Source organism: Fringilla coelebs (genome assembly GCF_963513975.1).
Source record: "Fringilla coelebs genome assembly, chromosome: 1".
Taxonomy (NCBI): Eukaryota; Metazoa; Chordata; class Aves; order Passeriformes; family Fringillidae; genus Fringilla; species Fringilla coelebs.
Genome location: NC_140028.1, coordinates 18,633,834 through 18,660,406, shown reverse-complemented (window position 1 = coordinate 18,660,406; position 26,573 = coordinate 18,633,834). Strand labels below are relative to the sequence as shown.

Here is a 26,573-nt window from a genome sequence, read left to right as displayed (position 1 = left end):
AATAAATTTCTCTACATAAATAGGAATCACTAAATCCTCCAGTTTAGGCAGCCAGTTGGAAAGCAGTGTGAAGATACAATTCATCCTCAAAAAGTGGTAGCTAAATAGTTTCTGTTTGTATACAGAAATAGGTGTACAGAGTACTTTACAAATACATGGATCCCAAACAGCTGATGATGTCTGAACTTGCCAATATTTACTTTCTGGCATGCAAATAAAAGCCAGACAAAATCCCTAGCAGCAAAAAGAAGTGCGATCCATATGGAGAATATGACTTGAACCAAGTAATTGATGATTTATGTCATATCTTTACAAGCAAGAGGTAGAAAGGGAAGTCAGAATGGTTGTGCACAGTTATTTAATCTTCCCTATCCTCTCCCCAAGAAAAACAAAAATATTAAAAATGCCAGATATGTACATCTATGAAAAAATGCCTGTGAAGACAAGTTATTGACAGTCACATCAGCAATGGGTTTGAGCAATGTGTTGAGACTACAGCACATTCTTCATGTTCACCACTTAGAGTCAAGTCTATCCAGGACAAATTGGAGCTGGCAGAGATGCTCAGCAAGAGCATCAACTCTGTTCCACGTGCAAGAGCATCAACACTCCATCATTTAACAGCAATCCTGACTAATCCAGGACATCCCAGTTGACTAGAGATCAGCAAGTGTGACAAAAAGGCTGGGAAAGAGGATACAGGGAACTACAGACCTGTGAGCCTGAGCTCAGTGCCACAGAAAGTCATGGAGCAGATTATCTTGAGCAGCATCACATGGCACAGCAGAACCACCAGGGGATCACTCTCAGCCGGCGTGGGTTTGTGAGAGTCAGGTCCTGCTTGGCCAACCTGAGCTCCTATGACAAGGTGACCTGCTTGGTGGATGAGGGAAAGACTGTGGATTTTGTCTGCCTGGACTTCAGAAAAGCCTTTGATGCCACTTACAATGGCACTCCCTTGGAAAAGCTGGCTGCTCATGGCTTGGACTTCTTCAGGTACTGGAGATGTTGAATGCTGCTGGTTGTCAGTTAATTAATACCTGATTACATCTCCTTATAAGTTTAGCAATACCACTCTCCAGTCTCACATGAATATGATGTGATTTTTAATATTCCTTCTGAGCAAATCTACGCAAACAGTGTGATGCACTGTTTACCATGCCTGTTCCTTTTCTTTCCTAGGAAAGCACAACATTAAGAAGTCCCACTCATGTGGGTTAGGGCATTTAGGCCTTGCAAAGTCTCAGCCTAAGTGCAAAGAAACCACTGCTATGAACCTTTGCTAGGCTGTTTATGTTCTGCTGTGGAGAATTTACCTTTGTGCAGTTTCCACTGCATGTCTTTCCTGATAAATGTTGGGTCTTCTGACAAAGACACAGAGGAAAGGAAGGAATCTTGTATACAAATTTATTTTTTTTAATGAAGATGGAAAGCCTGTATTTTGTGATGATGTCTCTGAAGGATTCTTTTAATTACTCTGATTTAGTAATTAAAGAAGTTAATATTGATGTTAATACAATATTTTTAGAGGCTAAGACAAAAAACCTGTAAACAGCAGGAAACATACTTAGTATTTACAGTAGCTACACAATGGCAGAATATATAAAAATTAACAAGCTCATTTTAATCTTATATAAATTTCAGTCTTAACAGAAGCCCCAACCTATTTTCTACCTTTTTCTACCTTTTCAAAGGTATCTTCTCTGAATTTTTAAGCTGGATGCTGGCCGAGTGTTTTGTCTTTCAAATGTTTGTTTATTCATTCAGCTGGTTTCTTAAAGCACCAGCATGGGAACATCTGAACCCCAACGGGTCATATATATATCGAAGCTTAGAGTTATTAATTTCCCTAAGCAGTAGAGCCATTTGTAACCCACTGCCATATGGCTCTCTTCTCTTCTCTCCTCATCTTCTGTGCACATTTGCATGCATATAAACACATATGATACTCAATTTATTTAAAATGCACCCTTGTCGTCCTCTGAATAATTTTCTCAGTTGGCAGTAGTCATATACCCTCTGGCCACTCAATTTTAATGGGAAAAATTTAAAACAGCTTTAAAGACAATGTACCTTCCTTGGCCTGGCTTTTGAAAAATTTCCCTGAATCTGGGCTCTGTGCTGTCATCACAGGAATTGTAACCCACACCACAGCTAAAGGCACAAAAGTTTCCACCATTAAAATAGAGGAGGAAGTGAAAGCTGGTTCAAAAGGGAAATTAAAGCAACACAGCTTAGCCATGGCTCAAAAAACTGCACTGTCTCTCACAGAAACCCTTTGGACCAGACCTCCTCATACCTATCATACTACCTTAAACTCATCTTACAACTCTTCAAACCCATTCCCAACATCTTTAAGCCTTTACTCCCCTGTCCCTGGAAACATGTTTAGAGTTTCCCTGTGCACATAGATGAGAAAATCCTCCAACAATCCCCCAGGTGCAATTCAGCAGTTCCCTCTGGGCTGTTCAAGCCCATTCCCATTGCCTGGGTGTGCCTGGGATGCACAGACACATTGCCTGTAGCCCAGGAGGGCTCAGTTTTGCCATTGTCCTGGCTTTGGCTGGAATAGAGTTAATTTTCTTCCCAGTTGTTTGTGCTGTGGTTTGGATTTAGGATGAGAATAATTTTAATAACACACTGCTTTAGTTGCTGATGAACAGTGCTGACACTAAGGCAAGAACTTTTTGGCTTCTCAGCCTACCCTGACATTAAGGAGGCTGGGGGTGCACAAAAGGCTGGGAAGGGACACAACTGGGACAGCTGACCCCAAATGGCCAAAAGAATATTTTATATCATATGGTGTCATGCTCAGCCTATAAATCAGGGGGAAATCTGGCAGAGGACCACTGCTCAGGAACTGGTTGGGCATTGGTCAGTGAGTGGTGAGCAATTGCATTTTGCATCACTTGTTCTGTACAACAACAACACAACAACATACTGTTGTTTGTGTTATTAATATTATTATTATTTTGTCTTCAGTTTCTGTATTATTAACCCATTTTAATCTTAACTCACAAATTTTACTTCTTTTCTCCTAATTCTCTCCCCCACCCCACTGGCAATGGGGAGTGAGGGAGCGGCCATGTGGTGTTCAGCTCCCTGCACTGTTAAACTGCGACAGCCATGACCACCAAAGGCAAACTCTGGCTGTGGTGAGTGGCTGTAACTCCCAGCACATGACACTTTCCTCTGACTGAATGGCAGAGACACCAAGAGCTGGGCACAACCTGGCAGGTGACAAGGAGAGGTGTGGCTGTGCCATTTGGTGCCAGCACCACAGCTGGCTACAAAGCCAGTAGCCCACAGCTGAAGGGCTCAGGGCTGCAGACAGCACAGCACTGGCTGCCTGTCTGCTCATGACAAAGCACCAGGAAATGTGCACCCAAAAAAGCAGTTGCTTAAGGGAAATGAGATGGACAGATTGAGCTTTGGCCTGACCACTTTGTTGTATGTTTTATATCTCACATCCAAGCACATACATTTCAGAGAAATGTGCTGTGGGTATGGACACAGCTGGACGTCGCTGGTACAAACACATTATTGTTTTAATTCACACATTCTGAATCTCTACAGAGCTGTAAAGCAGGAGGGTTGGGTTCTACAGGATGCTTCTTCCTAGGCTATAACCTTGCTTTGGAACAATGAGGGCTGCTAAACTCAGGAGTTCCTCAGTTCCTCATCCAGAAGTCGTGAGATTTGGGCATCTGCACTCCCTTTGCATTGGTAGGTTGCTTTTAACAGGATGCTTTTAAATCACCATGAAGTTCTCCCAAGTCCTCTCTGGTCTTGTGGACTTCGAACCCTGCCAGTACTTGGGAGGCAAAGCTCCACTCTAAGTCAGTATCACTTAAGATTACAAAGTAAACTAGTTCTTATAGGTTTCCAGAAATTTAGTTCATATAATGAAGGCAGAATAACCAACTGAAAACTATCTGAGAAGTGCTATTATCTCCAGTTCTGAAATAATGTTCACATATGTTTGCTTACAAATCTCTGAATAATTCCACCAGAAAATGTGAGTTGAGGGAATTCATTAACTGTAAACATTAATCAACTTGTAGTCAAAACCATGTAACTGATTTGTCATGGTATAAATCACATTAGCTATAGAAATATATCTTCAAGAATCTACTGTGTGCTTTTTCCTTCCACAGCAGACACTGCAGTCAGTCAGCAACTTAACTTATTTCTGTTATGCTGGAAAATAATTTGAGATGGCAGGTAACTGAGTAAGAGCACAGACTGTGTAGATACATCAGATGGGCTCACACAGTGAAATGTGCTCACAGCTCCCTGTTTGGGCACCTGAACCTCCCAGTATGTTGAATTATATGGATCTCAGAGTGCAGCCATGCAAACACACAGTGAACCTATTAAAATAACCTGACTTCAGTTTTCCCCACTTCCTAAGGGAACAGCTGGCAGTCTAACCACATTGCACACTATTTGTCCCTGAAACTCAACTGAATCACTGAGAGATACCACAGCATTAAGAGACATGAGGCTTCAACTTTGAGGATATTGCATCTTTCTTTATAGCAGAGGAAAACATTTCTAAGAGCAGAAAGAAAAACATTATTGGTGTACTTCCCCCCCAGAAAAAGTGGAGAAAAAAAAAGCAGTCTGAGTTTTAGGTATTTCAGGGGTTTTTTGTATGTTTGGGTTTTTAATTTGGGCTTTTTTTTGTTTGTTTGATTGATTGGAGTTTTTTGTCTTCTTTTTTGTTCATTTGTTTTATTTGAAAAGGCAGATTTTATCAGATGTCACACTGGATGCAAAGAGGCTCAAAACTGTGTTGCTAACAGCAGCCAATTCTTACAGCTTATAACTATTAACTATATATTATGTAACTATAATTTCATATATACATAGTTTTTTATATATATAGCTGTTTCTATAGTTAATATAACTAATAACTAAATATTATAGGACTATTAACTGAATTTTCAGATGGCAGCAACCACCTGGAGCTACACCAGGTAAGAAAAAGGACAAAAAGAGTGACTCCAGTCAAACCAGCATCCATGGTTTTACTAATGACTTACCCTTGCCACATGCAAAGAAAATGACAACAGAGGAGGTCGTGGTAAAAAATAAGTTCTCTTTCTGACTGATCCAGCTGCTTTGAATAGAGTATTGCATACATCCCTAGATTTTAAAAGGGACTCTGTGTATGTTTTATAACATAAGTTAGCTTATTCTCCTGTGAAGACTGGCATAGAGTCTCAGCCCAGAGAAGAGATGGCTCCAGGGAGACCTTAGAACACCTTCCAGTACCTAAAGGAAGCCTATGAGAGCTGGAGAGGCACTTGGGACAAGGACATGCAGTGACTAGGACAAGGGTAAGGATATGAAATGAAAAGAGGCAGGTTTAGATTAGATATTAAGAAATTCTTTACTGTGATGATGGTGAGGCACTGGAACAGATTGCCCAGAGAAGCTGTGGATGTTCCATCCCTGGAATTGTTCAAGGCAAGTTGGATAGAGCTCTGAGCAACGTGGTCTAGTGAAAGGTGCCCTTGCTCATGGCAGGAGTGTTGTAACTAGGTGATCTTCAAGGTCCTTTCTAACCCAAACCATTGTAGGATTCTATAATGATTCTGCACAGATTCCCATATTTTTACTCTTTTTAGAATCTGAAATTGCAACTCACTTAAATGTCTTAAAAACATCCATTTTTATTTCTGCTCAGATGGTCACCAACCCTTGATCAAATCAAGAGCCTGAGTCCCTGGTCTCTTTATGACTGGGTGCATTCATCTTGTACCTCACACTCATATTTTAGATACCACATATGCAAGCAATAATTCAGTTATTCAGAAAATTCTCACAAATTGCTCAACCTTAAATTACCATAAATTACTCTACATTTATTACAGGGGACACATGCAACAGAAAGAATGAGTAACTTCACAGAGAAAAATCATTAAAGGTCAATCAGCTGCAATTTCAGTGCTGAAAGTGACTGAATTAGTATTCAGTGTGTCTTATTTCTTTTCCCTCTAAACATCGCTTATAAAAAGAAATGCTAATCACATCTGCATCAATTCTGCCAACTTGAGGCATCTACTCAATACTTGGCTTCTGAGCTGTTTGAGTAAAATAAAATACTGAAATATCTCATATTTAATCCTCAGCAGAGGAAACCACCACAGGATTCATGACTGATGTTTTCACATAAAGCACTTATCATGACATTACAACACATGTATGACAGACTCATGAACATGTTAATAAATAATCCAAACTTTTCTGTCAGCAAAATTAGAAGATTCTCCTCTCCAAAAAGCCGCCTCACCGTCCCCATATCTTAAGGCAGTATGAATTCATACGGGCGTGTGCATTTACAGATGAAAATACAATGTACACACACACAAGTCCTGCACATTCAGAATGCATTAAGAAATATATTATTGAATACATTACTAGAAAGTATATATTCATCAAAGCATAATGAAAGTCATGTTCTAAAATGATTAATTTTTTAAAAATTGCTTTCCTGTGTTTTTTCTTGAAAATTCCTTGCAACTGACATTAGATTGCAAAAATGCACTGGAATGCAAAAATGCACTGAAAGGACATTTTGCATAGAGCATTAGGTTGGTAAAGACCATGACAAATATTTTCCAGGTTTGCATCTGAAACTGTTAATTAGATCTATTTTAATTGCTATCCAGCTACCACTTCATGACAAAGTTCTTTGTGTAAGGAAAGTTTTTCAGAAGGACCTTAAACCTTTTATAAGGGAAAAACTACTACACCAACCAACACTTCTCCAAGAAAAAGGGACTATACCTTGAGTTTGAAATGATTGCAATAGTCTTGATGAAAAGGCTTGCTTGATGCTTGGCTCTTCTACGTCGAATTTGTCAAGTTATCTTTAGACCTTGCTGACTTTTATCCACAGCACAAATGAACATGTATTGCATAGGGGGGAGGGGAAACAAATCCCACCAGATTTCCAGAAGTATGTTACAAATGGAACATAGGGCTGATGGCAAAAAATTTTAAACCAAGATTTTTATTATGTGTGATTTTTAATATCTGATTGACTGCAGGCTTCAAGTTTATCTAATCTGCATAATGAGAACAGAAAACATAAATTGACAGAAGGCAAGGAAATGAAAAAGTTCTAGCAGTTCATTAATAAAATAAAGCACAAAAACCAGAAATAAAATATAAGCTTTAACCTTGTTACTCTCATTGGATGTATTGTTTCATTCATGAAGAGCTACTATTTGACAAAGGATAGACATACAGACCAAATCCTTCCTATTTTCCTTCACTTTCCTGCAAGAAAGCACCCATGTTGAGGTAGAGGGAGAGGAAGGAAGGACTGATCTCTTTCTTGCATCTAGAAGAGTTTGTCCAGATCATTTGGATTTTGTACATAAAAAAGACAGGATCAGAGGCACAGCATGCACTTTAACACAAGAATACACCTGAATACTTATCAGCCCTCTCCAGTAACTACCTCTGTAAATCTGTGTGTTGGCAGAAATGGAACATTAGCAAGGCTGTATAGGGGATTTCACAGAGATAAAGGAGTACAATAGGGCATGTCTTGGCAACTCCTGGCCCTGCAGTGCAGACACCTGCTAGAACTTTGCCCTAGCAGAAAACTTCTTAGTGCAAGTTTTATTTTAAGCAATTTCTTATTTCTATTTTTCTATTTTATTTCAGTAGCATAGGAAGACTACACATTTGAAATGAATATAAATCCTTTAAAATAATTTTAAATTTTCAAAATTTCTTCCATTTATTTCAACTTGTGGAAGAATACATTATGCATTCCAAACATGCAGTGAAGGAAAGCATTGAAAAAGAATACTGAAATCAAATAATGCAGTAACAGCCAAGTAAGCCTGTATTAGTCAAATATTTTCTCAGAAATTCTGTAAACAGATTGTGATTGGGACCTCTCTGAAAGAACTGTCTGAAAAAGTAAGATTTCAAGAAACAAAATCCTAGAAAAATTCAAGCATGGTTGTCAGAAAACCATCTCTTTAAAATATCCACATTTTATACTTTGTATAAGCCTATTTAGGATATGCTGAAGAAATGAGCCTTAGTTGTAATTGAACACAGAAAAGGAAATGCTGATAGGGACTGTCTCTTGGTGGCTTGCAGCTATTTAATTATTATAGAATGGTGGGAAAGGGACCTTAAAGATCATCTAGCTCCAGTTCCAACCCCACTGCCATGGGCAGGGACACCTCACACAAGACCAAGCTGCTCGAAGTCCCATCCAGTCTGGAGCTGAACTTTAGCGCATTCACAGCTTCTCTGGCCAACTTTGTCTAGTGCCTCATCACTCACACCGTAAAGAATTTCCTCCAGTATCTAATCTAAACCTACTCAATTTCAGTTTAAAGCCATTATCCCTTGTCCTACCATGCCCTTGTCCAAAACCCCTCTCCAACACTCTTGCAGGCCCCCTTTACTAGGAGGCTGCTGTAAGGCCTCACAGAGACTTCTCCCTCCCAGGCTGAACAACTTCAACTCTCTCAGCCTGTTGTCCTAGACAAGATTCTCCAGCCCTCTGATGACCTTTGTGTCCCTCCTCTGGACTTGCTCCAACCCCTTAATGTCTCTGTTATGTTGGGGTCCTCAGAGCTGGATGCATTTCTCCAGGTGGGGGTCTCACCAGAGCAGAGCAGAGGGGCAGAATCACCTCTCTGGACATACAGGCCATGCTTCACATGATGCAGTCCAGGACATAGTTGGGTTTCTGGGCTGCAAGTGCACATTGCTGGGCCATGTCCTTCCTCTCATCCACCAGCACCCCCAAGTCCTTTTCTCCAAGGCTGCTCTCAATCCATTTTCTGCCCAGCCTGCTTTTGTGCTTGGGATTGCCTTGCCTCAGGTGCTTAGCAGCTTGCTGTGCAACAGCACTCCAGATTCCTCAAAGTAAAAAATAATTTAAATTGTAAAATATCCTTGATTCTCACAGAAGCAAAATAAGAGAGACTACTTGATACATCGTTCCTGGGAAACATGATTACAAACACATGAGTAACACGGAAAAGGGATGAACTTTTTCCCTGTGTTCAGTTATTTCCAGATGCAAACAAGAACTCCCTTGAAACAGACACACATTTGGAATATGAGTTCTAGTCATTGCATATTGTAATACCTCTGAAGAGGTAACCATTTTACTTGACTTTGTTTCCTCTGTTGCAGGAGACAGCAGAGCATGTTTCCAGACATGTAACTCACAGAAAGAAGAATTTGACAATGAACAGCTGAAATTCTCATCTATATTGAAACTGCCTGCAGTAGACCAGAGGTGACAAAGGCATGTTGACTATGATTCCTTTACTCTTTCGTTCCTCCATTTCCCAAATATCACATTCTTAACTCTCTGTCCCCAAAGATTAAACCTCAGGTTACTAAATCATATTCATATACATCTAAAAGCACTTAATTTATGCTGCAAAGTAATAAGCTACATTTTTTTTTTCTACAGGACCTCTGCAGGAATTCTACAACTTTGATTGACATTATTGGACAACAAATAAAATTTAGATACAAAACAGTCATGCAATGGTAATACATTCACTGAGCCTTTCCAAAAAGCATTTTCAAGACAGTTGTAAAAGGACAGAATGAAAAGAGGTTTACAAATCCAGCCTGTTTTAACTTATCCAACTAAAAGTAAAGAAAAGCTTTTCAATATTGGATATACAATATAATCTTGCTGAGAGGAGAAGGAAAATCAGGTTCCTTGGAAAGCTTCTGCATTTGGACAGTTTTTGCAAGCCACAGCTGCTTGCCTCCCTCTTGTTACTTAATCAGTTCACTGATACAAATCTTGAGAATTTACAAGAGAGTCAAAACAATCACAACTAAAGAAATACTTACTCTTCTCTCAATAGATTTCTAACAGAGTTCTGAAATAATATTGGTAGGGAGATGCAAACTAAAAGGCTGCCTGTATTTGCATCTCTCAGTACTTTGGTACCACAGATGACAGCAGCTTTCCTGTCAGTACACAACATATTAGCCATCCTTTGCTATAGATTTGTAAGCCAACTATGAAAAAAGCCCAACCCAGGGTGGAGCTGTCACAACTGACTCTTTGGTTTAAATGTATTGACAATGCCAATTTAAAATAAGAAACAAAAATCTTCAGATACAACTATTCAACTCAATTAACCAGCTTGTTAAACCAAAGCATCCTCATTGGCCTGAGTGCTCTTACATTGCAAATATACCATGTTTTGACTTAGGCATCACAGACAGAACAGTTAAGTGACAATGCAGCATTTACAGTGGCATCTGAGGCAGAAGCAGCACCTCTGAGTGTCCCATCCCAGGTTACAGTACCAGTGCTTTTTCTGTCAGCCATTTTCTATTTTCTCATTGTAAATGAGTCACTTGAAATGAAGTATAAAGTCAAGTCAAAATGGCACAACTGAGAGTATGACAAGACCGTAACTAACAGCACTCGATGTATAACTGCCAGCTATGTATTGACCCTTACTTTACTTCTGGAAAAAGCTACTAAAATGTATTCTAGAAATATGAACAGACTTTACTGCAAGTATAAACAAGTCCCAAACCAATAATTTAAAATATGCACATACAGTAAATTTGCTTCATTTTATTACCTGTATAAGAAACATAATACCCCATTCATTTCTCTCACATTTCACTCAAAACTACTGAATGTCAAAATACAAAATCAGTTTTTTGGTCAACCATATTTGAACTGGAGACTTTTTTTCTTTAGATACATTCTACTTGGCATACCATATGCTTGTAACTCTTTATCTGACTACTTTTTTCATAGGTAAACAGTGGCATTTAAAAACAGCAGTGAATTCTCAAAAACTCAGAAGTACAGCAAATAAAGTAACTTGGAAAAAGCAAAGCATAAATCTATTCCTCTGTGCAATAGCAGCATCTAACAATTACTTTGACAAAGATGTTAATGCAGAAGACATTTTCCCGTAGCTCTGAAAAAGCTTACTTCCATGGCAGCGAAGTCAAAAAACTCACTTTCTTACAGAAAAATTCTAATGAAGAAATTTGATTCCCCTGTAAAACATCCCCTTTTTGATTTTCAGCAAATTGTACTGAACTTGTCAGATCGTCAACCTGTTCACCTCTATAACAAATTGTTAACACAAACTACAGCAGAGCAGACTGAATAATTAATTGCCAGAGTTCACCTTTATTAAAAACAAGGTTTTTGTTGTGAGAACAAATAATCTCTCACTTGTAGCTTGAAAGCCTAAGATAGGATCATTGGCTTCCAGGGTTGCTACCAGCTGCTTAGCAACCTGTCCTACTTGTCTTCCTTCCTTCCTGTTGTAGAGAACTGTGGCCAGAGGAGTTGGCTGGCGATAGATGAAAACTCTTCGCAAGCACTCACAAAGAGCAGCATAGGAGTAATCTGGAGCACAAGCCATGAACTTCTTGTCTTGCTTTGATGCTTGGACATAACCTGTATAGCCCAAGTAGAAGGGATAAGTAATAGATCGGTTTCAACAGAACTTTAACTGGCTGATAAAAACCCAAGCTTAACTTAAAAGATAATATGCAATTTGTAACAAATAAAAACCCTGAAAACAAACAACAAGAGCAACTAACCAACAAAACCTAACATCAACCAAAAAAAACCCCAAACCACCAAACTATTCTAATTACATCAGCCAGAACTTTCTGAAGGGATGCTTCAACCAGTTTAATACCAATATACAATTCCCGTGTACCTCATGTTAACTGGTGTTTTGGATACATATGTACAGCAAGACACTCTTCTCACATCTGGCTCCTCTCTGCCTCACAAGGTCTTTCATTTTCTCAGCAGGATCATAAGGACACAGACATGATGCATATGAGCAATCTTGGCCCAATATCAGTGGTCTAAGTAGAATAAATCTCTTCTCTCTTCTCATCTCCCAGCATGTAATTACATTTAAAAATTAGGATTTCTGAGCCTATCTAATCTTGAACAGACACTTAAAACTTGTCTTCAGTTTAGAACTCACTTAAAAAAAAAAGTTACTTTTTTAACACACTGTAATTTCTGTTAATATTCACTCAGAAGGAAAAAAACCCTCCCTTTTTCACTTTCATTACAGGACTCTAGTATCAAATTAACTAAATACAGACTGATTTCCTTTCAGTGAAGAGAGTTCCTTCTGTGAAGAGAACTGAGATGCGATTCTGTAAAGTGATCTACATCTTTCTGCAAGTATTTCCTTCCCTGTTAGGGAAGTTATTTGCTTCACTTCCATTGAAAAATGCAAGCCAATGGTTATCACATGGGTCAACAAGACAAGAAAAATCTAAAGGTCACTTATTAAAACACCTTACCATAAGATTACACAGACCTAGACACATGATCAGTTAACTGCAGCTATTGCTGTGACTCTGTGTGAGTGTTAAGGTAGTGATTATGCTTTTCAGTCTCTAACTCATGGAATCCTTTTTACTATGTGGTTCTGTGCTTACATCCTATACATGGTCCAAAAAGACTTGTCTTCCTCCCAGGGCATAAACATCTCATTTCTATGTTGTCTTATTTCTAAAATGAGGCTACTGTTGCTGTTGACCTCACGTTATAGATAGAAATGAGAGGAAACACTTCTTTCTTTGTGCCTAATAGCCAAATTTTTATTGCACACAGCTCATTTTTACATGGTATCAGAAGGCAGCGTGTTTCCCTCTAATTGGTTAACAATCCACTGAAACTCACTTCACTGGTCAGTAAATGGCCAGTGTAAATGTCCACCAAACCTCCCTCTTTCTAGACAGTTTACATATTTCCTTCACAGATTCTCATGGGATAGACTTCTTGTTTTCACAGGTGCAAACTCTTTTTCTTATAAAAATAGATTGTTATGCAAACTGATTCTCGTTCTTATGATTCTTTTCTCATGGGAGCTTAGCCAGAACAGCAAGGCCTAAACCATGTCTTACAAGACCTGTCTTCTTCTATAAGGTTTTACCTATATGCAACAAGCTACCATGCTGCTACCAACAGAATTATAATAACTTCCAATTCAGATTTAAGTAAGTGAAATATCAACATAAGCCATACCAGCAGTATTCACATAGAAAAGTCTCAGAGGTGTGTGACACAAGTTAATTTCTTACCTAAAGCATTAAAAGTTGCAATGTGTTCCCACATATTCTCTGGTTGGTCAGAGTGAGGCTGCCAGAGAAGAGCATCAACATCATGCCTCAGGCAGAAGCATGGCATTTCTTTGGGATTCACAACAACTGAGAAAAGATACTGGTTGCTTCCCAGATTAATCTGAAAACAAAACAAATACAAAATATTGATTCAAAGCACAAATAGATTCCGTTACATATGCTGCCAAACTTGGTATGTGATCAATAGTTTTATGTTTGTTACTTGACAAAATGTTTGAATACATTATGCTGCATCCCGCTGATCAACAGCTCAATACACCACAGGTGCCTTACACATTTCAATGAGATGCAATTAAGTTTGTTGGAGTAATATTCAGAGAAACATTATGTCCACTGCACAAGCAAATGGAATGTGTTTTGTGCAGAAATGGTTTTTTAGGATAGATCCTAACCTACAACTTCTCATATTAGGAAAATATTCTCTCCAAGTAATCACATCTGGTTTTCTGCAGGGCTAACAGGGAAGGAAATGCTGTTCCTCTCAGATAAAAGCTGGGAGGCACTGAAACAAGGATTAATTAGAATACTAAAATTATGAAATGTCATCATTTTTTAATTTACTTGCAATCAAGTAACTACTAACTTTCAGATCAGCACACTCTTCAAAAAAAATGTTTGTAGGAGTTGCGGGCAAAAAGCTGTACCAGCCCCATTTCTGAAGGGAAAGGCCCCATAATTATTAACAAGAAACCCCAAACAACTTGAAAGAAGAACTAAATCAAAGTGCAAATATATTCCTGTATGCTGAAAAATATACTGAAATACTCATATTTCTACATACTCTAACAAGGACAAAACTGCAAGTTCCCATAGAAGAGGCTGAAATTAGCATTTCCTACCCACAGTAACTGTCTTTTGATCATAATGCTTTAAACACATTAAGCTTTGAATTATCTTTATGCCACTCATTTTAAGAACTCTTCACAAGCACCCTGGAGTTCAAACTTGCTCCACTATGTCTTGCTGCCTGCTAGAAAGCAGCCTTTTGTAATGCACAAAAGCATCCCTTTTGTGATGAGCTCATGTTCCTCCTGGTATGTGAAATGTCTCTGGGGCATTTCTTACCCTCCAGTGCAAGAAGCAGTAGTTTAGGCTGAGTTAGTTAGTACTCTATCTGGTCTGGTCTTGAAAATATCAAGGACAGAGGGTGCACAACTTAGTAAGCAACCCAAACCATGCTACAACCATGATGCAGTTTTTGCTTTCATCCAGTTTCAAAAAAAAACCCCCAAAACCCCACTACAACGAATAATCTATAATGTTTTCATATGATTTTGTTGTTTCCAATTCTAGGCAACAGCCCAGATCAAATCCTAGCTTACTGTTAGTCAGGGCTGCTTACAACCCAGATCAAGCCTGCTTCTGAAGCATTTTGCCCCCAGTCTGTTATTTTTAGTGTGATTGACAAAGAAGTATTATAAAGTGATCTATGCTACAGTTTCTTAGTAAAAAAGGTCAGGTTTCTACCAGGCTGTCCAAAAATTACTGAGGAAAATGTAAACTAAGTAATCTAAAAAATTTTATGCCACTGAAAAGGACTTTTTCCTTATAATTACTTTGATATAACTTTGTTTTTTTAAATGGCTCATTTGTGAAACTGTATGCATTTTTTTTTTTAATGATAACAAAAGGAGCTTTGTTTTTATATTAAAATGACATTGAAGGGCACATATGGATTGACAATTTCTGTTGCTACTGTGATTTGATATTATGGGAGATATTTATGTGATTTCAAGAGTCTACAAATTTTTGTAGTGATAATAGAGGTCAATTTCCAAATTAAAAAAATGTTTTAAAGTATTTCTATAATAATTTGCAGTACTTACTATATGAGTGATTTTCAAGGTTTCACCATCAAATCTGCACAAGCTCGCGCCATCTTCAAGAAAAGCATCACATTCTTCTAACTCTTGAGCATTGCAAGGTGGCTTTTCCTTTTCAGGGTTTGGATTCTGAAAAAAAGAATGAACCACACTGAAAATCCAAACTACTGAAAAAAAAAATCCTTTTTATAATTAAAAAAACAATCCAAAGAACAATTGAACATGAATAATTATTTGCATACCCATACATACTGAAAGATTAGGCTATTATGTACTTACTCAAAAATTAATAAAACAATTTCTGCTGTGGAGGACAGCAGAAGTGGCAGGTACAATAAAATCAATTTCAGTTTGAGGAAAGGTACATAAACCACTAAAACATGAACAATAAATTCCAAATTATTCCAAATAATTCTCTAAGTAGTAAAAGCACACAATCCTGAAAACATATGCACATTTAGTAAATGTACATCAGTGTAAGCTTGTTTCATCTTATCATCAGAAATGTAATTAAAAATGGATTAATTAACTTTATAAGCAGCTCTAAATAAATGACACATTTTAGTTTTGCTAATAACTTTAATTTATAAAAATCTATTTTAAATTAACAAAAATATATGATCAAAAGATCATCACTTTAAGCTCAGTAGGAAGTACACAAGAAAAGAAATTTAAAGTCTAAAAAAAATCTAGGATCGAAAAGATATACTACAATATCTTGCTCACAAATACTGAAGTAGAAAGAAGTCAATCTGGAGTACTACATAGAATTCATTTTAATAACACTTTTCAGCCTTGCTAAAAACAAAGTAATAATCCAAACCTAATATATCAAAAGCCACAGGGAGGCACACTTCACAAGTTTCAGATGCGATGCCATTTTCTAATTAAAAAGTATCAAGCAAATATCAGCAAAAAATTATATTTTACTTTAAGTAGATTTTGTGTATAACAAAAATGCCAGAAAGTTCATGAGCCATGTTTATACTTTCCTAAATTTTTCTTTTAAACATGTCATTTACACTCTGTAGGTCAAGTACAGTATCCCTAGCAAGACAGTAAAAAAGTTTTGCTAACCTATTGATAAACAAGAAACAGACATCTTTCAAAATCATTTAATTAATTGCTTTAGAACAAACTGGCACATCCTAAATGGTGGGAACAAAGTTTATTTTCACTGTTAAATCAGGCTTCTGTTTGGTGCACAGACACCATCATACAAGTTAAATTCAGTCCCCCTTGAAGATGTTTAAAGTACATTCACAATTCTAGTGCCAGTAGTTTGTTACAGTTTCAATTAAAAATGAATAAATAGCAAAAGAACTGATGAGCTGGGTCAATGCAGTGCAAATTAGGGTAGCAAGAAAAGACAACCTGCAAAAGTGCAAGAATTTTAAGTGTTTGATTCTTGACTCTTTACCATTACTTCAGAGGTAAGATGCATCAAGCTTTCAGCTATTTCAGAGCATTGGGAGGGGTCCACAATGAATTCCCCTCTTGTGTCACCAATTATTAGCTCTGTCCACCGACATCCCTCATTTTTCTTAATCAGAGAGATTTCCAAACTAAAATGCAAAGAGAAGACAAAGAGCAGCATGTGAAAACACTACATCCATTTGTCAGATTAGTCAAAAAGCTCTAAATGTACATAAGAGCACTTCTCTTCAAACTGAATTAATAAGGAAAATCACATAAACAGAAACCATTAGCATTCAAATTATAAAATAAACTATTCTAACTAAAAAATATTCTAAAGAAAAACAGACTAAGGATGTGATTTCTAATACACAAACCTCAGGGTTTTCAATGTAAGTGCAGTTTATCCTGAAGCAGTCTCATTAAAATATTTAAAATATGTCAGGAAATCACTTCTACAGCAATCTATTCAAAGACTGTCAGAATTTTACTACAGAGGTTTATTTGAAACATAAGCAGTAGTTCTTAGGGCTACTTAAGGGTGCCCTACCTCTAAATAACATCTGGGACAAAAAGATTCATATTTTATAGATCTCAGGAATAATACCTCAACTAATTATCTATACTGTCTATTTAAAATAATATCTCAGAAGAGATATGATTCCATAACAAGTAAAAACACCCCAACAACAACAAAGAGAACCCAGTATAATCACTAAACTATTGGGAATAACTAATTAAGTAAATGAAAAATAAGGCACAGCCAGATGCACCAACATGGTAATTCCATATAAATACTGTGTTGGACAAACACACAGATATAATGGTAAAACTGAAGTCAATTTTATCATACTTACTTTTTAGATACACTTATGGGTTCTGCAATGACATCTGTGGTGCTCCTGACAAAAATCCCTCTAAGTTACTAATTACTGCTCCATAGCAGCAACTATTTAGTGAACTCTGAAGCAATTACACTGGTATTAGGAACAGCATACTTTTACAGAAGACATTTGGAGCAAGTTTTTGACTTTTAATCAATAGATTTATATTAGTGTTGCAGTACGAACATTAAGAACTGAGTGCAACTTATTACACTGAAGTATGGAATTACCCTTTCTCATTAAAGTAAAAGCCTGATATTCATACAATAACACTCACTGGAAGGAGTAATAAAAAAATTAAGTTATTCAGCTTATAAAATACTGAGTTATTCAGAGTTATCTTTCAGCAGGATACCTAAAAACCATCAACCCCACACATTTTAATCACAGTCAAATTTTAATATAGAGTAATAGTATAACCTATATAAAAATATTAGTACCTCTAATTTCTTTTTTTTTTTTTTCTGAGAATTAATATCCTTTACAGTTAACCTTTTGGAAACTGCAAAAAGCCAACCTTATCACAACTTGAAGGGTAGCTTTTGTTTTAGATAAACAGCTATGAGCTGTTGAGGGGATCACCTGGTGGTGCACATGTTTCTTCTTGAGTTCATTAAAAAGTGTGAAGATCTCTTACATAACCAGACCAGCATGAGTAAGCGAATACATGGCTCAGCCCAGACAGAGTATAAAAAGTAAACAATGTACAAAGAAAAACCTGTTTTAGGGAGCTCTGAATACTTTTTTTGCACCCTCTCCATTCTTTTATGTTTTTATTTCAAAATGAGAAAAGCATAAAGAAGTTACTTTTCAAATAAAAGTAGGAACATTTCTATTTGAGGTCTACACTATGTTAAGTTCACACAAATTCATTTTCTATAATGCACATAATATATAACTTTTTAGGAAAATATATTAAGGACTTTATAAGTCAAGCCTAAAGAACTTTGGTGGTAATATTACTAAAATGCTTGCTTCTGGAAAGTAGAAGAGAAAACATACAACAAGGTACATTCAAGACTAATCAATTCTGAAATATAGTGAAAAAAATAATTGTTGAACCAATTAAGTTTACTCCTCTTAAAAATCTTTATAATCTTTATAATAATTTTGATACTGGGTAGGTTTTTTCCCTGGAAAATAACTGCAAAAAAAGGGATTGCTTTCACAATTGGATAAAGAAACAGTCCTGAAACAGCAAAAACCAGTGAAGCGTTTTCAGGAGAGGAGACATTCTTCCAAGAAGGGACAGGGGGTGTAGCATTAAATTAAGTTCATCCCAGAAGGGCCAGAAGTCAGATATGGTGTATGTTTTGAAACCAGTGCCTATCAATAAAAAACCTAAAACATATATAGAATACCTTTTGTCCTCTCTAATTATCCAGGTGCAGCTTTCGTGGTCCACAGATGAATAGAGCTTTCCTTCCATCAAAGGAGGCTGGTCTTTTAGTGTAACACATATATTATCAGGGGAAAAACGTATTTTTATGTCATCTCTTGTGATGTCTTGAGGCAGGTGCACTGTTATGGTCACATCATCTTCCGTCTGCTGCCAGTAGTAGAGAGGGTCTACAATTGGAAACATGCAGCAAAACACAAACTAGGTTACAAGGATTACTGGATTCCACAGCATTCAGTGCTGACACACATGGAGTTTTCTGAAAGTGTGTTTTTGAAAAAGTCAAAGTTAAGTTTTACTCTGAACAATTTACACAAAATATGTTCTGAACACAAAATAGAGAAACACCTTTTTAGTAATTAAATCCACTTGTGCCCCTCATTTGGAAAGTAATTTATATTCATGTCTATACTCAAATATGCTGATAGTTATACAATGAGTATTAATTATTACTCTAAAGTTTACTGTAGCATTATGAAATTGGAATGCAAAATGTACTTAAATACAATGAAACATTAATGATTAATAATGTGGTTGAGGAGACATCAGGTGCAGTATACTGAGACAGTTCAGTGCATCCAGAGGGGGCAACGAGGCTGGTGAGGGGCTGGGAACACAAACCCTGTGAGGAAGGACTGAGGGAGCTGGGGGTGTTTAGCCTGGAGAAGAGGAGACTCAGAGGTGACCTTATCACTCTCTACAACTCCCTGAAAGGTGGTTGTGGTCAGGTGGGGGTTGGTCTCTTTCTCCAGGCAGCAGCTGACAGAACCAGAGGACACAGTCTTAAGCTGTGCCAAGGTAAATATAGGTTGGATATTAGGAAAAAGTTTAATATGGAAAGAGTGATAAAGCAAGTACTGGAATGGTCTGCCCAGGGAGGTGGTGGAGTCACCATCCCTGGATGTGCTTAAAAAAAGACTGGGTATGGCAGTTGGTGCCATAGTTGAGGTGTTAGGGCTGGGTTGGACTTGATGATCTTGAAGGTCTCTTCCAACCTAGTGATTCTGTGACAAGCTACCGGATGCTAGAAGTACATTATCATTCAGAGATGTGAGCACTTTCTTCTTATATATTTTGCCAGAACCTATGCTGACTCAATAGAAATTATTTTATAAGACTAAGTAGTCTTAACCTGCCTCAGCTAATAGAGATGAAATAGAACTGCTTGCCCAGAGGTAGTGATCGACTTTTATTACTGTGTTTAGAAGTTGTCTGATTACTAAACTGCTAGAAGAAATGGCCTTTTAAGAGAAATGTTTATACAAAAGGAAGGCTTAGGGCAGCATGAGTGGGTAATGCACAGAAAATAGAAATATAGATGAATATATTTTCTAAAGAGCAATCTTGTACAAGTTACCTTTCTATTTTGAGAAAAAGTAAAGTATGGGTTCCCCTTGAAAGCTCTCAAGTTGTCACAACACAACCCAAAATTCCACTGATCAAAGCCTCATACCAGCAACTATAACTCTGGAAGGACTCTTGCACTGTTGCTCTTTGTCACAACTGCCCCGCTTGCAATGGATCAGTCACAGGTGCTATAATTATACTTCCCCAGAAACTATTACTGAGACATGACAGCCTTCAAAATTGTGAACACTGACACAAACTGTATCTGATATTAAAAGTCCATTACACCTGCAATTTTATATAACTGTGCAAATAAAACTAGAGCCTACATTAGGGTAAGCAAAAGGCAACTGCATTATGGTGCTCAGTCCACTGAAGAACTCCTTTGCCTCAAGATTTATATACACAGACTATTCTTAATAAAATTACATATACAATATCACAGTTGTCACAGTGTTTAACATTAACACATTCCAGAAATTTGATCCTTTTGTATTGTTTTCCAAACAGATTTTCACACTATTGACAAAGACTGTGCTACTATCCCTAGAAAGAATTTGTTAGAATTTGTTTACTAACCAATGCCTCATATGCAGAAACAGAAATCAAATGTGAAATAATCCAACATAATTACATAAACATAGACATTACAAAACTTAGTGATACTTAGAAATAAACAACTCTATTAATAGGTTTTTGCATACTTAGTTTTGTTTTGATTGCAAAATAAAAAAAGTATGAATGCATTTTGTTGAAGATTTTCTGAACGGCTTTCCCACTGGAGCAAACAGAATCTTTTACAGGAGTTTCATTCTTTAAAAAGATTTTTCAAAATAATTATTTAAATTTTAAAGAGGGAGGCATAAATTACATATCAAAAAGCTTTCTGATGAGTAACAGTTTGGGGAAGTCCACAGCCCCCTCCCATCTAGGAAGACTGGTTTCTTAATTTGAGTACTTCAGATAGATGCCTAAATTTAGGCATTAGCAATCCAACTAATACCAAAAACTTATTATACATCTGTCTGCAAAATATCTTTTTCTTTAAGACAACAAAATTCTTTAAGTGTGTCCTGTCCAAAAAATTGTACCTAATATAGGCTTATGCACAATACAACTGCCAAAAATAAAAGTAAACAAACAAACAAAATCAATCTGTCCACAAGACAGATATTAAAACATTTATTGCTAGTTTCCAAACAAATGCTAAGCCAACAAGATATGTCCTAAGTCACAGAGCAGCCTATCATAACCTGTCAGACTAAGTCTTACCTTTCTTCTCATTTGATACTTTTGCATCATCATTTTCTTCTATTTTGTCACTTTCACTTTGCATAAATGTGAATGGTTTGTGGGAAACAATCATTAGACCATCTCCACTTGGCTCTATTGCTGCATAATGGGGGACTGATTTTCCTTGCAAAACTCTCCTTTTAGTGATTTCGTATCTATAATCACCTATAAAATAAAATTTTTAAACAGTCATAATATATTTCTAGAAGACAAATTATTATCTAAGGAACACATTATATTTAAAAATACTATGCAATCCTACCTGTTAAATCACAGTACCATGGTTTTCCAGGGAGTTATACTGGATTTATCTAAGACTGCCTTTTATTCTTATGTGTCTTTGCTGATCACAGCTAGCCCAGCACACTCTCTGTACAAATAATATTTTTCTTGTAGAGAAGGTCAGAAGAAAGCTAAGCATGTCACATTTTCTGAGTCTCACAAGGCAGCATGGTGGTTCTTCATTTCAAGCTTTTGCAGCAAGTATTCCTAAAAGTTTGGTTAATGAAAGAAAACCAACTCTGGAAGTTGTACCTTTATTACAGCCCTCTGAAGTACCACAGAAGATAAGAGAAGACCTAACCACTGCCCCCATTCTGATTTATTTTCATCCTTCCATTCTTTTGTTTTTTGGTAACACAATAGTGGTGAGTGTGATCGCTTTGTCCAGGCTGCCAAACAGGGCAGAGATTTCACATTTGTTGGTGTCAAGAGACATAACGATGTTTTAAGGCTTTGCTTTGATGAAGCACGGATTTTGGTAATTTAAGAGAAGGCTTGTTGCTTAACTATTTACTTTTACTAAAATCTGATTTGATAAACTGCATTCACAGACAGAGTTTCAAGGAAAGGCAAGGAACAGCAATTGACTACTGATTGAAGAGATTGTAGAGTATTGTAATTACTCAAAACAGCTTTTATCTTTGAAACTGGTTCATACATCAGTCTGATTCATGAGATGTTGGCTTAAATGAAATAAAAAATTATTTTTCTCTTAATAATTAAAGATTGCTTTGCATTTTGTTATTTGCATCTCTACTGACAGTCATTCAAACATTTTTTGTTCCCTGGAAATGCTGGAGAACTGGCAAGACTTCTTGAAAGATTTTTAAATCCATTTTTAGGGATTCCAAGAATATTTGTCATAACTTATAAAACACACAATTTAAAAAAAATTATGAAAGTGTACTGTATTGAAAAATATAATAAAAGTCTGTTTTGGGCTCTCATGAGTAACAGTCTTCAGTTCTATACTGACAGTGTTACTGATTTAGTTTTCCTTCTAAGTTACAAACAGCAATGTTCAGAGGTTTCTTTCTCTTGCTGAGCTTGCCACAAAAGCATTAGGCAGTTAGCCTCGTGTGGCTTTCTGAGAAATATTTCCATCATCCAAGATTTCAACAGCAGGAAACAGCTAAAGCCACTGAGGGCAACACAACTGGTGAAAGGTCTGGAAAGAATGTCCTGTCAAGACTAGGTGAGGACTTCAGGCTTGTCTAGTTTGGAGAAAATGAGGCTGAGAGACAACCTCATTGCTGTCTACAGTCTTCCTAGGGAGAGGAAGTGGAGACTGAAATGCTGAGCTCTTCTTCTTGGTGTCCAGTAACAGGACATTTTGGGAATGGTTCAAAGCTGCACCAGATGAGGTTCAGACTGGACATCAGGAAGCATTTTTTTCCTGAGAGGGTGGTTAAACACTGGAACAGGCTTCCTTGAGAGATGGTCAAAGCCCCATCCATCAGTGTTTAAGAGGCATTTGGACACTGCTCTTAACAACAGGCTTTAACTAGTCAGGCAGTTGGACTAGATGACAACTTCCAAATGAACTATTCTAGTCCATGCTATGTTATCCATACTATGAATGTAGGAGATGGAAGAACATTTGGCTAATAACATCACAGTATGCCTCAACTCTTTAGTTCAACTAGTGAAAGATCTTGTTTCTGTCAGTATCAAAATTTTATTTCTTGGAAAATAATGAGCAAGACCGTATCAGTCATTCCAAGAATGTCTATTAATTTAATTCACACATCTTTAAATCAGTGACACAGGGGGCCTTGTATCCTTCATGTAAATCATGATATTTAATGTACATATATATGGTCATATTGAATATATAAAGTATCATTTGTAAAACCTTATTAGGATAAAATATTAATTAGTAGGTATTAATATACTAAGGAATATATTTTCAATGTGTTGGTCTAAAATTAACTTCATACTCTTATTGCAGGAAAACGCAGAATATGCAGTATTTACTATTTATGCTACAGGTCTTACATTTATCTCATACTACTTGAAATCCACTACATCATTAATTGGAAGCTAAAGAAAATAACAACAACAAAAACAACCAAAGACCCATATCCAGCTGTACAATGTTTTAAAAAATATTACAGATGTTAGTTAGAAATAGTTCCATATAACCTTGATTGTACAAGACCAAGCTAAACAGAAATTGTATTTCATAACATTCATGTAAAGTGCTATCTTGTTTTCTAATTATCTTAATGACACAAGTGCAAAACTTTACTTCCTGTTTTCCAAATGTCTGTCAAAATTTAGGTCTACAACCAATAACTTGATCTCAAAATATGAGAAAAAATTACCTATGCAAAATCTCAGTTGTGGAAAAGAAATATCAGAACCTGTGGAAAAATAACTTCTAAGACAAAGAATAAAAATATGATTTTTATTTTTTTTACCATTACTCACCAGTAATATAAATGTAAAACACTTACCCTCTTTTCCTTCTGCAATTGTAACCCATTCCAAAGTAACATGAAATCCACTTCCTTTTGTGTCCAGTTCATCTTTTTCTACCCTAAGCAGCAGCACAGCTAATGAATGTGCATCAGATTTTACGAAGGAAACACTGTGTGCTACAATAAATGGACTTCCTAGCTCTTCATTAAACACAATCTAGAAGACAAAAACATAATAAAAAATCAGACAGTTAAAGCTGGAAGCCTTGCTCTTTTACAGAAAGCAGGGAAAGGTTTCAGTGAACATCAAATCAGTAACAGGTTATCTCCCACAAATCTCTCTGCCAGCATGAACCCACAAATGTCACACATTTCTGGTTCCTCCTTCTGTGGCTATTAAGTTACTGTACTGAAATGTTTTTTAACATTATTGTTTATATTTAACAATCATTATAAGAGCCCACCAAACAAAGCACAAAGATCCCCAAACCTATCTGCATTGTGGCTGTTTAGCACTGCAATAAACAGAGGTACAGCAACTGATGAGAACAAGAGGGTCTATAAACACTGCCTATCAACTGGGCAAACAGCCTCACATTCAAGATGAAAATGCAGGCATTTCCCCAAGGTCTCACTAGTTCTCTAGATACTTCAACATTCTGAAAATCTTTGTAGACCTTGACATGTGGAAAGAAGAAGACACAAAGGTCCAAATTATCACTGCCAGTGTTCAATCACTAAATGTGCCATTATTTAGCTTTACAAGACATCCCATTTTTCTCTGCTATAAAGTAAGAAACAAAAAGCTATAATGAAGTGAAGGAGAATAATATTCATATTCAGGAGAAGCTAGGGTTAGAAGTTCTTGAATTTTTATTTATGTAAATGGATTGGAAAAGTCCCCCCAATATTTAAATTAGGTAGGCAGAATACATAACTATTACTGTCATACTGAAAGGCTATTAGGCACCACTGTAAATATAAAATGTCATTAATTATGATCTTAAAGTTAAAAATTTCATAAATTCATGAAAATTATTTATATAATATGAAAAATATTTCACTAATTTTATACAGAAGGACTTCATATCTTACAGCATGAAACATTTGGTACCTATAGTTGGAAGTTTTATATCTAAAAACCATGTATTCCAGCTTTTTTCAAAAAGTACTAATTCAGCAAAAAACTGAAGATAAAAACGAAATTAATCCAAACAACAGAGAAGAAAAGAAGCATTATTTGCTAGAAGATTAACACATGAAAATGAAAGAAAAAAATGAATGGATAAATTACAAAGAATTCAAGCTGCAGCAGTTGAATGAGTATAGACTCAATCCAGCTGTTGTTACTGAAACCTGATAAAGTTTGAGGATTTATAGGGTTGTGATATTACTCTAAACAACTCTAAACCACTGCATGCTGTACATACTCAACAAGTCAATTTAAATGATGACAGAACCTCAGATATAAATCTTGTATTTTTGTTACACCGACAACTTCAATGTAACTTATTTATGTGTCAGCATTCTCACACAGAATAAAAACCAGATGGTATTTATTACCCAGAATCTAAAAAAAGGATGATCAATTTCCTTTACTGAACTCTGAAAAGATGTAGAGAAAGGAGCTAATCCATCATGTTGAAATCTTACACTTCAGTATATACACCTACGTTTCTGTCAATACTAAAACATCTGTGGTTTCTTAGGAAACTACCCTCTAATAAAGAAAACAGATACAAAATACATGCACTTTTTACCAGATTCCTCTTCATAAACAAAAAGAAACTAACCACAGAACATGAGACTCGCAGCTTGAGGTAGAAATGTAACAATTGTATTTGTTATGTCCAAGCAGGATAACTAATATTATTAATGCAGCTGGGTAACTTTGATAGGGATATATTACAGCTCCTAAATATATTATTTATTGCAGGACATACCTCCCACTTTTCAGATGCACTGCTTCCACGCTTGCCTGATTTAATTAAATACAATCTTCCTGTACCATCAGAAAGGGTTACCCACGTGGAGGATGAGAAATGCATTGAGGCACAAAGGCGACTATCACACGCAGTCAAGTCTGTAGGTAGCCTGAAAACTTCTCTTGGTTTTTGCAGAGCAGTGTCCTATAAACAAACAGTCATTTACTAAGACTTTATGAAGGATTTAATAATTTCAGTAAATATTACAGGCAAATTAAGAATAATAAATCTCAGTAGCAATGTACCAGTTTGGTGTATCATTGAGCATATTTGGAAAAAAGTGGGCAGCAAGCATAATTCCCACATATGTGGAAAAGGTGGTGGAAATTCATGAAATTGACTTCTATGAGTGTTTTCTAACTGGTATTTCAGTACTCTTTTTCTTCAGTTTTAAGCAGTAACTATATTTTGCATTAGAAAAGGCTTTTATTTTCCCCTAGCATTCCTATATAATAATCACTTACCTCAAATAATTCTAGTCCCAGGAAAAATGTGGAGACTTAAAAAGAAATGAAGCCACAGAACTGTACTCAAACTAGTACATAAAA

General features: G+C 36.5%; 1 protein-coding gene across 1 annotated transcript in view; it reads right to left on the bottom strand.

Moving 5' to 3' along the window:
* Window positions 1-6,999: 6,999 nt before the first annotated feature.
* Window positions 7,000-26,573, bottom strand: part of NUDCD1 (NudC domain containing 1) — a 38,217-nt gene continuing 18,643 nt past the window's right edge. The window contains exons 3-10 of the mRNA XM_084204609.1: window positions 25,984-26,169; window positions 24,077-24,257; window positions 21,315-21,500; window positions 18,658-18,865; window positions 16,417-16,561; window positions 15,000-15,125; window positions 13,114-13,273; window positions 7,000-11,455 (exon numbers count right to left, since the gene is read on the bottom strand). Coding sequence (XP_084060735.1) covers window positions 11,163-11,455; window positions 13,114-13,273; window positions 15,000-15,125; window positions 16,417-16,561; window positions 18,658-18,865; window positions 21,315-21,500; window positions 24,077-24,257; window positions 25,984-26,169 — 1,485 coding nt within the window. The 3' untranslated portion in view covers window positions 7,000-11,162. The remainder of the gene's footprint in view (window positions 11,456-13,113; window positions 13,274-14,999; window positions 15,126-16,416; window positions 16,562-18,657; window positions 18,866-21,314; window positions 21,501-24,076; window positions 24,258-25,983; window positions 26,170-26,573) is intronic.